Consider the following 10616-nt stretch of genomic DNA (forward strand, 5'->3'; position numbering starts at 1 on the left):
GGTCTCCTTCCGTACCTTTTTTTTTTTTTTTTTGGGGGGGGGTGTTTGTTTTTCTTCCCCTTCTTTTTGTTAAATCCCTAAAATATATATATAAAAAAAAAACAACCCCAAACACAAGTTTTCATTCCTCACCTTCCTTCCCAATTTTTCCATTCCCTACTGAAAACAAATAATTAAAAGACGGCTCTACCCCTTCGACGACAAGTAGCACCTGCAAAGCTTTCAAGCACAGCAACTTCCCAGTCAGACCGCCCTCCCTCTCCGCGCGCGGGTTCCGGGCCCGGCGAGAGGGCGTGAGCGCAGGCGGAGGCCATGGAGGTGACGGCGGACCAGCCGCGCTGGGTGAGCCACCACCATCCCGCAGTGCTCAACGGCCAGCACCCGGACACACACCACCCGGGCCTCGGCCACTCCTATATGGACCCCGCGCAGTACCCTCTACCGGAGGAAGTGGATGTACTTTTTAACATCGACGGCCAAGGCAACCACGTCCCGTCCTACTACGGAAACTCCGTGAGGGCCACCGTGCAGAGGTATCCTCCGACCCACCACGGTGAGTTCGCCCCTTGTGCGGAGAACCGTACGGAGCGGTGTACACCCTCCTAAGTCGGGAGACTAGGAGGGATCAGGGGATGGAGAGACTAAGCGAAAGTCCACGAGTGCCGTTACTGGCTGATCTAAAACAATTGGTGCCCGGAAATGGGCGACAAAGCCGTCTCAAATAGTCGTGAGAGTGTATTTTTTGGAAGAGTCGCAGCAGGCGCGTTTCCGCGGCTCTGGTCCCTTCGGCCAGACGCTTACCTGGCGGGCGCCAGACTGCAGCCCTGTTGTCCTCACGGTCTTAGGCTCCGGGCCCCAAAAGTCTCAAAGGCCAGGATCCCAGCTCTTCCTTAGGCTCTTTGGCCCGGCAGCTGACACCCGCTAAAGCTGGCCTACTCTGGTTTCTCCAAAGGGCTTCGCTGTACCTGGTTTCCTCTACTTCTTTTGGGGAGTTTCTGCAAGTACTCCTGAGTTTTTTTCTTGGATAAATTATCTAGCAAGGCCCGAGAGACATCTTGACTCACACTGCTCTCTTTTAACCTTTCCCCCAAAGTTAGTGCAATAAGTTTCTAGACAAGTCTCTCACTTTTTGACTTCGAAAAATGGGATTCTAATGATTGAAGGGATGTCAGTGGAAAATCCAGCCAATTTACATTGGAGAGATTTGAAATTTCCTAGATTCCCGGCTGCACAGAATTTTCCTGAGTCTTTGCTTTTAGGTTGGTTGCCTCATGCCAGCTCTGTGCAACTCTGGCCTTATTCTGTTCGTGTCTACAATAGCCCCATTAAGTTCCTACGGAGGATTTAAGGTTCATCAGGGTTTCTTTTTAAATAGGAGTGATTCCAGTTGCATTCCCCCCTCTCCCCCATTTTTCTTTTTCCCATTCACCTTGAGAAGTTTAGGAGAGTTCTGAAATGCAAAAGAGAAACCCAACGATATGGAGTTAGGAAGACAGTTCTTAAAACACTTTCCAACTGGAAGATTGTACTAAAGTAGATACGGGAAAGTTTCAGGCAGAGAAAACATGAGACCCTCTCCGTCCAACCAGAGTGTGGGTCGGCCTAGGTCTCCTACTAAGAGAGCCAGCGGCAGCAATGACAGCAGCCTCTGGAAGTAGGGCGCCCTTTGCCCTACTGTCGCCAGGTTTTAAACAATCTGTGGATGGGGCGCGCTTTGCCTGTATTCTGTGTTGATCAGCAGTTAAGTGAAATGCGGTAGATGCAGACATAATATTATTTGCTATACTACTTCCTGCATAATATGAATTTTGACCCTTCTAGTTCAGAGAACTCTCCTTCCCCCTTAACTCTCCTCCCCTTCCTCTCTCTTAAGATTTTTAGTTTCAGTATTGTTCATAATAAAGTGTCAAATGCTGATGCAGGACTGGATTAGAAGATCAATAATTTGTAGCTGTACGTTACTTTCAGTTTAAATGTACCCTTTACAGAGCGTATGGACTTGTATGTGGTATAGCCATCTAATATTTGTGTATTTTACATGAGTGCTAAAGGAAACCCTGTACAGGGTCGCTATGGGTCGGCTCCGACTCGAAGGCACTTAACAACAACAAACAACAACAAATATACTCTGTAGGGAGTCATTGATCTAAAATAGACACATAAACTGGAATTGTGAATCTCAGGGGCTCAGGTGGAAATTCACACATTGTGGCTGTTAGAATTACAGCTTTGAGGGCATGTAGGGCTCATTTTATTTTTTTCTCCTGTAGGAGTTGAGAGGGCATGAAAAGCAGAAAGAAAAAAAACCCCAGCCATTCCAGGCTCCAGCCTTGGAAACATTTTACAACAGCCTCAACGATTAAAATTTCCTTGCAAACCCCATTTCAGACAACGTTGGTGATTGTAAACAAACACTGTATTGGATTTACTTGGAAATAACCCTGAAATGGGCCCTGTCTCCTCTCCTAGCACTATCCTACCTGGCTTCTCAGCTTAGGAAAGGGGGCCTTTCTGAATGGTCGGTGTTTTAGCCTGGTGGTTAAGAAGTTGTTGGGCCCAGGTTCACTCCTTCAGTCTCATCATTCACAGCCGGCTCTTATCAGGCTGGCTGGGATTAAGTCTGGGATGGGGGACTTTGGGCCATTGAAGGAAACCAATAAATCAAGTCATGTTCTAGAGAGGGACCTCAGGGACTGATTTAGGAAGTGTTTCTGGAGAGGCCAAATAAGTCAAGGGGCCCTTTTCCATGCAAGCCTTCTCTGCACCTCTTGGCTGTCAGATACAGTCTCTTAATCCCTCCATCCCCACCCCACTTGGTGTTTGATGGGACACTTGTATGGAGAGGGGTGAACTGAGTCCTCCACACCAAAGTATGCTGACCAAGGTCCTCTTGAGACCACCTGCATTAGAGCAGGCTTGTGCCCTAGGGATTTTCCTTACAAGCTGAAGTGGGTGGGAGAGGGAGACTCCCCAGGTGCGTTTAAAGGCCTCACAGAACTTCTCTGAATTGGAACCTCTCTCTCTTTCACCTTCCTTGCTGCAGGGAGCCAGGTGTGCCGCCCCCCACTACTGCATGGATCTCTTCCCTGGCTGGATGGCGGCAAAGCCCTGGGCAGCCACCACAGCGCTTCGCCCTGGAACCTCAGCCCCTTCTCCAAGACTTCCATCCACCATGGCTCCCCCGGGCCCCTCTCGGTCTATCCCCCGGCCTCCTCCTCCTCCCTCTCAGCGGGCCATTCCAGCCCGCATCTCTTCACCTTCCCGCCCACCCCGCCGAAGGACGTCTCCCCGGACCCATCCCTGTCTACACCAGGCTCGGCTGGCTCAGCCCGGCAGGATGAGAAAGAGTGCATCAAGTACCAGGTGTCTTTGCCTGACAGCATGAAGCTCGAGTCTCCACACTCTCGTGGCAGCATGACTACCCTAGGAGGGGCTTCCTCCTCAGCCCATCATCCCATTACTACCTACCCACCCTACGTTCCCGAATACAGCTCCGGACTCTTCCCTCCCAGCAGCCTGCTGGGAGGCTCACCCACCGGGTTCGGATGCAAGTCCAGGCCCAAGGCAAGATCCAGCACAGGTAGGACCCTTGTCTACCCTGGGTGGTTTTCTTTTAGGCCTGCATCTCCATTCTCCTCAATCCAGGTCAGGGAAAGAAGAGCTAACAGTCTGGTGCTTCAAGGGAGCTGACTGGTATCCCAAACCCTTTTGAGACTTGAGATTTTCCCATTCTTCCAGCCAGGGAAGAATGAGGTGTGTTCTCTCCCATTCCTATCTTCGGAAGTGAAGGGGAAATGAGATCTAATTTAAAACCCCCCTATGAGCTGGGAAAGGAAAAGACAAACAGAAACAAAGAACTACTCTCTCCTTCACATTGCAGAACTTCTGGATACTGCCAGTAACCTTTAGTCAGTTTCCAAGACCAAAGGGAAGGCTGAGGGGATAAATCTTTAGTGTTTAATGCTAAAAAACGAAATCTCCTCAAACCTAAACAAACACAGGTCCCTCCTGTGACCCTTTTGGCCTCAGTGTCAGCCTGACTGGCCTTCTCCTGTTCAGCTCAAAGGGGGTCACATAGCCAACAGCAGAGGGCAGGTCTATATGTAGACATGGATAAATAAAGTGTGTATGTGTATATACATAGACAGTTTTTGGGGAGTGGGGAGCAGGAACCTGATAAAAGCAACACACCCTTTTTGCGGGAAGGAGATGTCATCCTAACATCTAGGAGAAAACACCAGTGACTTGAAATCAAATGTCATATGGCCCAGTTTTCTAGTCTCCTGTAGGTCTCTCAGCATAGGCCAGGCAGGAAGGTGTAAGACAGTCCTTAATTGATATGAACCAGAGGAGAGAAAGGGCTGAAATAGATTCTTCAGGTGTGTGTCTTGACTTCCTCTCTGTATTCTCTTTCAGAAAAAAAGCAAACCCTGTCTGAAAGCACACCACATATTTATTCTATCAGTGTAGTCACTTGCATTAAAAAACAAACAAAACAAAACAAATACTCCATACAAAATACTAGGCTTAGCTAATTTGGCTTTAAAAAAACAATAATCTATCATCAGATTTGGTTCTAACTAAAGCAGTGGAATCAGAGTTAGGGATTCCCTGGGAGAAGGAGTAACTATGTATTTTGGATATTACTTAATGAAGATTATTGTGCCCCCTTTTGTTTATCCATGTTTTGGTGGGCATATTTACTTGGGTAAATTTAATTCATTTGCCTCGCTGCTCTCTAGCTCTCCATAGATTCTGTATATACAGAAATCTTGAAAATAAGTTGTCTTTCATGGGTGAGATGAGTCTTGAAACACAGCTTCCAAAGCCCCAGTTTTAAAAACAAAACAAAACAAAAAACCTTCAGAGGTGGGAGGACTCTGGGAGCCCGGTGACCATGAGATCAGTTTTCAGAGTTTTTTCCAGGGTGACATTTACTCGGACTGCTTGAGCAGGACTGTCTCTATTTAGTTGATATGTTTTAGCTAATCCAATTATTTTCAGACTGCTGCACGCGACAGTTGCATTGTTTATCCCGCGCCAAGAACTTTAATAGAGTCCGGATGCGGTTAGGCTGACAGAAAAACTTAGACCTGCATGTTCAGTACATGAAAGTAGGCAGGAGGGGGGAGCGGTGTAGGCTAGCTGGCGGAGTCAAAAAGAAAGCAAGAGGAAGGGAGAGCAGTAGGGAGGAAAGTGGCCCCCAGTACCTTGTCAGGGGCTGGGTTTAGGGGCGAGTTTGGAGAGTGACAGAGAATTGGGGTCCAACTTTATAACTTTACTATTGAGATGGGAATTAGATTAGGGCTTGGGGGTTGGGTGGAAAGAGAGCAAACCTGTGCGTTTTGAGGTAGTAATGGACATTTTTAAAAAAAAGTTCTCTTTTCTGGTAAGAGTTATCAGGTTGGAGGAAGATCCGTGGTATCTGAGGCTGGTTTAGTGGTTTGTGTGTGGGGAGGGGACAGAGTGACTTTTCCAAAGGACTCTGGTTTCTTTGCCCACACTTCCGTGTTTGATTTCTCCCCCTGTGTTGTACCTTTAGTTTAGTTTTTATCCTTTTTCTTATCTCTTTCCTTAAGACCCAGACCATTGAGAGGAAAAAAGAACTGTGGTTTTTTATAGCCCAGAAGTAGCAACATCTATACGCCTGTTTTATTTTCGGGGTCTGTGTGGTGGGGGGAGGGGATGGCAATGTAAATTTGGCTTTTTATTCCCTCCCTCTGATGCTTTTCTCATAATCACAAAACCTAAGAACAGTACACCTGGCTGGCCAGGGAGCTGGGAATTTGGGGAGTGTGGGAGTTTGGAGGGGAAGTTTCAAGAAACCTTCTGTGTGAAGAGGGTGGAAGTGGTGGGAATGCTCAAGGATGAGATTGTCTTGGTTTTAGTGGTTGATTTTTATTTAAAACAAAACAAAAACCTTTTCTTTGCAAAGACATTTGCTGATGGAGGAGACAAGAGAGAGTGGTAGCATTTTGGAAAAACAGTTGAAGCTGTGGTTAGGGCACCTATTGCTTTACTAACGTCTGGGCTTTCAGTGCTGGGATATATTTTTTTCAAACAAAAGAAGTCTTTTTTGCAAAGGGCCATTTCTTGACTCCCTACCTCCTTTTGACTCCTAGGCATTCTTATCCCACCTTCCTCTTAAAGTGCCTTTCCTCCTGCCGGCTTCTGTCCAGCCCAGTCTCAAGGTTTCAGAAAGAAGGCCAAACCCAGAGTGAAAAGGGTGTTTGAAAATGACTGTTGAATGTCAAGAGACCTCATTGCTCTGTGGTTCTTGTCACCTATGACAGAAGTGTCTGCCTGAGCAGTTCACGCCAGGCAGTGAGCAGGGAGAGAGAAAGAAAGCTGGAATCAGGGCCTCCATTAGGAACACTGGTTATTCGTGGAAGTCACAGACTAGAGGCAATAAGGGGAAAAAACAACAAAAATCCCAATCTGAAAAACAACAGCAAAATAACAGCACGACCCAGAACAAGGTAATCACAAACTTGCCAAGTGAATCAAGGACAGAAAATTGCTCTAGTGTGCAGAACCTTGCTAAAGAGGTAACCACCGTTGCTAGATTTCAAGGTCCCTCTGAAAAGGAAGCCCTCATTCTCCCTGCCACCTGACTAACAAGATGAAACCAGAAATCCTGTCATTCTGGGAGATCCCCCCAGTGTTCAGGAGTTCCTGGGAGCAGGGGTGTGCCCAGCAGTCCCCATCCTCCTCACCAGGGCCCAGCTCAGCCCATAGCTGCTGCAGCAGCTGCTGCTGTTGGTGGTGGAGGAAGTAAGGAGCCAGTACCCAAATAGGAAAGAAACAAAACAAAGCACCTGAATGGCCCTGTTTGGGTAAGATGGGGGGTAGGCGTGGAAGCCCTAGCTGGGACAGGGTTGGTCAGTGTTGCTGCTCCTGGAGAAGGACCTGAGTGTCCACTTGGGGCATTGGAACTGCATGGCTAAGGCTATTCTGGTACCTCCTTACCCACTCACCTTCCCTCCTTCCTTCATGCCTTCCCCCATTTCCAGTCTACCACATCCCTCAGATTTTTTGACCCCAAATGAAAAGTGTCTGGATTGCACTGACCCCAATCAAAAGCCTTTTAGGAGCACTTGGTTACATAAGAAAGTGCCACTGGCATACAGGGACACCTACAGAAAAATTGCAATGTTTTTGGGTACCTGGAAACTCTCTGTGGAGCTCTGCTTAAGAACCAGTTTTGAATCTGAATTTAAAAGAACAAATCCCTCTTAATTCCTTCGGGACTTTTTTGAAAAAGGAGGCGAACCCTGTTTCATTACTTACCCCCAGAACTTGACTCACAAGTGTGAACTCTCCTACTTCCCTTATACTTGGTTTTGGGGGGAAGGAGGGCTTCCAAAGGCAGAATTGAGTCCCCAGGACAGCCTAGTCAGCTTTTCCCTCCTTTTCAGAAATCAGAATTCCCAAGTCAATACGGCTCCTGGTAGATTGGTACTAATTGATTAATCTCTTTAAACAAAATGACCTCTGCTGCTCCTCTTTCGCTGCTCTCCCCCCTTCTCTGCCTCTCTTCTCTTTCTTGTCCCTGTGCAGCCCTTCGTCCTGCCTGGGCCTCCGGGCTTGGGAAAGGGCTGCGGTGGCAGCTTCTCGGCACCAGGTGGGTGGCTAGAGGTCCTCTTCTCTGTGGTGGCATTTGGGAGAACTAGATGAGATTGCTATCTGCATCCCCTTCAGCCCTACAAAAGCAAGGGCTGTAGGGGGGAGAAGGGCATGGGTTCTCCTCCTGCAGAAGTTGAAAAATAAATCAGCAAACTCCTCTGTGTCTTCAATGAGTATTTTAAGGGATTCTTCCCAGGAGCTTTCTGGAGGTGGGTCTGGGTCACTCTCTGGCCCCTGGAGTGAACGCTGCTCGAACCCGGCCTGGCCGGTTTTTTGTTTATTTTGTTTGTTTGTTTTTGGAAAAAGCAACTTCAGGCAGGCCTTAGTTAATGAGCCTCCCCACAGCCTCCCCCTTCCCCTTGGTTAACTTGCCTCACTGGTCTCTTAAATTGATCTCTTAAACTACATCTGATCTTCACTCTGTCCTTCCTAACCTTCTCTCTTTTTCCCCCTTCGTCTTTTTCCAGGCCCCCTCTCTAAAGTTTGCACTAGCTTTCCTTCTAGCAGGCAGGGGTCACAGTTAAACTTTGGCGTTTTCCAAAGAGGAAAAAAGGAGTGGAGGACCCTGATGGGTCTTAATCTATTCCTTTACAGTTTTATGGAAGTGAAATATAAAGGCCCAGCTACTAAGATCAATCAGCTAATTGATCAATCTATACATCAATTTATTATCTGTTTATCTATCTAGCCATGGATTAATTTTTCCTTTTTCCTCATCCTAATCTTCAAGTGGCAACATTGATGGACTTAAGTGTGGCAACAGTAGTGAGGTTGGCCCAGGTTTGGGCAGTGTTTCATTCTGCTGTGCATAAGGTCACTATGAGGCAGTACCAACTCTGTGGTACCTAACAACAACAACAACAACAATCTTCATTATTTAATCAATCTATATAGACAGACCTAGTGATGATAATGGGTCATCTTTGTTCCCCCCCCCCCCAACCCCCTTTTGAGGGAAATGAATGGAATGTTTTGCTTTTGCCATTATCCAGGGCCCAGAATTTTCTCCGGGAAATATTTCTAGTTGAAATTTGCCTTCCTCCTTGGCTCTGTCTGATCTCCCCTATCAAGTCAAGTGGACCAAGAACACAATTCTGTTACTGTTGACTTATCTGCCATTTTTGTGGTGGAAAGCTGTATGTATCCAGGGAAATGATCATGCCAGGAATGGTCATACTCTTCTCAACTTTGGGACAGAAGTAGATGGCAGAAAAGTTCTCCGAAAAAGGAGAAAAAAGAAAAAAACTTCTCAGTTTTACTGTACACCTTAAACCTAGACTTGGTTAGCTTTTCTGTATTTTATGTGACTTATGTGTGCTCTTGCTTCCAGAAGGCAGGGAGTGTGTTAACTGCGGGGCAACCTCAACCCCACTGTGGCGGAGAGATGGGACGGGGCACTACCTTTGCAATGCCTGTGGACTCTATCATAAAATGAACGGACAGAACCGACCTCTCATTAAGCCCAAGCGAAGGCTGGTAAGTACTTCTTGGGAAGCACTGATCCAACTCTAAGAATTTTGTGTTTTTAATTTCCTCTGTTCAGGAAGGAGAGCTTTCTGCAGGAAATTGGCAGAACACCTCAAAATCATGTTGGGTTGCTTGGGAAAGCTGTTTATGGCTTTTCATATTTTGTTTTCTCTTTTCAAGTTAGACATACAGAGAAGCTCTTTTTTTCCTTTTCCCCCCTCTCCATGTTTCTTAAGTCACTCATCAAACTTTTTAAGGACTCTGCCTTCTTGGTTATCAGCTGTTAGCTTTATTCAATTACTTTAACAGGACCAAGGCAACTCATTTAAAATGCATTGATAAGCACTGCCTCATATAGGGAGACATTTAGAATGAGGGTGGTATGTCCTAAGTACCATCCTCAGCATGTACATAAAGTAGCAGAAGGTGGGTCCTAAGAGGTTAGCACAGACTCAGTGCTGCATCTGTGTTGGCGAAGAGTCTCCTGTGCGAGTGTGCTTTAAGATTGATGGGGGCAATTAACTGAATTTCAGAAGCAGCCAGCCATTGACCCTAATGGACTTTTTCTTCCATTTTTTGTTGGTAGAAATTGAGGACTTTTTCACAGATAATTCCTATGGGAAAAAATTTTTGTGATTCTTGTCTTTCCTCTTGATCTAGCATTTGGTCCTATTTTCCCTTTGAATTATTTTTGGAAGGATGATAGTTTTTCTTTCTTAAACATCTTCACCTTTGGAATACTTGAGGAAACCTGGCACCATCAAGCATTTATAAGGAAAGTTAGCAGGAGAGGTTCATAAGCTCATCTTTGGTCAGATTGAATAGTGAGTTGTTTGTAGCAGAAACAAATAAAAGCGGGCTGGCAAATGATAAATTTGACCACAGTCAAGAGATCAAAATGCTTATTGTGATTATGAGGATTACCAAGTAGACAGGGAGAAGAGGAATTTCCTTATGCAGACTAATGGATGAATTAGCATCCGTTAAATTCTGAGGAGAACACCTCTACACACATCAAAAAACCTTGTTTTATTACTTGTACAGATTTATTTGTCATTCACATCAGATTTTAATGCAACTCCACACTTATTCATCCTCTTTAGAAAAAGGAAAAACTTTCTAGGGATGGAAGTACCCACATGACTATAAATTTTGGCAATCCTACGTCTCTAGGCTTTATTCTCTCTGATCTTTACCCCCTCCATCAACTTTCTCAACCTCCCCCACTTCTCCTCATACGGTTTGGGTTTTTTGTTTTTTTTTCTTCCATTCTCTTATGTGCAAAGCTAACTTCCTAGGAAAAAGCTGCCGGATATCTGAGTACTGGAGATAACTCATAAACAACAACTCAGCTTCCCCAACCTAAACATCAAGATGTTTGAACGTATCAGAACAAGACGTGTTTGGAAAAAAAAAAAAAAAATGGCTGGAGGTGTTAGCACAGAATGAATATGATCACACCACAAAAGAATGTTCTGAATCACTCAAAACCTGGCCTTAGTAAAAAAAAAAAAAAAAAAAAA

General features: G+C 45.8%; 1 protein-coding gene across 2 annotated transcripts in view; it reads left to right on the forward strand.

Annotated features, from left to right (window-relative positions):
* Window positions 1–225: 225 nt before the first annotated feature.
* Window positions 226–10616, forward strand: part of GATA3 (GATA binding protein 3) — an 18946-nt gene continuing 8555 nt past the window's right edge. Inside the window, exons 1-3 of one of the 2 annotated variants that reach the window (XM_006862751.1) lie at window positions 226–553; window positions 3044–3580; window positions 8960–9102. In XM_006862751.1, the coding sequence (XP_006862813.1) occupies window positions 313–553; window positions 3044–3580; window positions 8960–9102 (921 nt within the window). In that variant the 5' untranslated portion in view covers window positions 226–312. Of the gene's footprint in view, window positions 554–3043; window positions 3581–8956; window positions 9103–10616 lie in introns of both variants that reach the window. The other variant, XM_006862750.1, reaches the window with a different exon arrangement.

The sequence above is a fragment of the Chrysochloris asiatica genome, unplaced genomic scaffold (assembly GCF_000296735.1).
Source record: "Chrysochloris asiatica unplaced genomic scaffold, ChrAsi1.0 scaffold00050, whole genome shotgun sequence".
NCBI lineage: Eukaryota > Metazoa > Chordata > Mammalia > Afrosoricida > Chrysochloridae > Chrysochloris > Chrysochloris asiatica.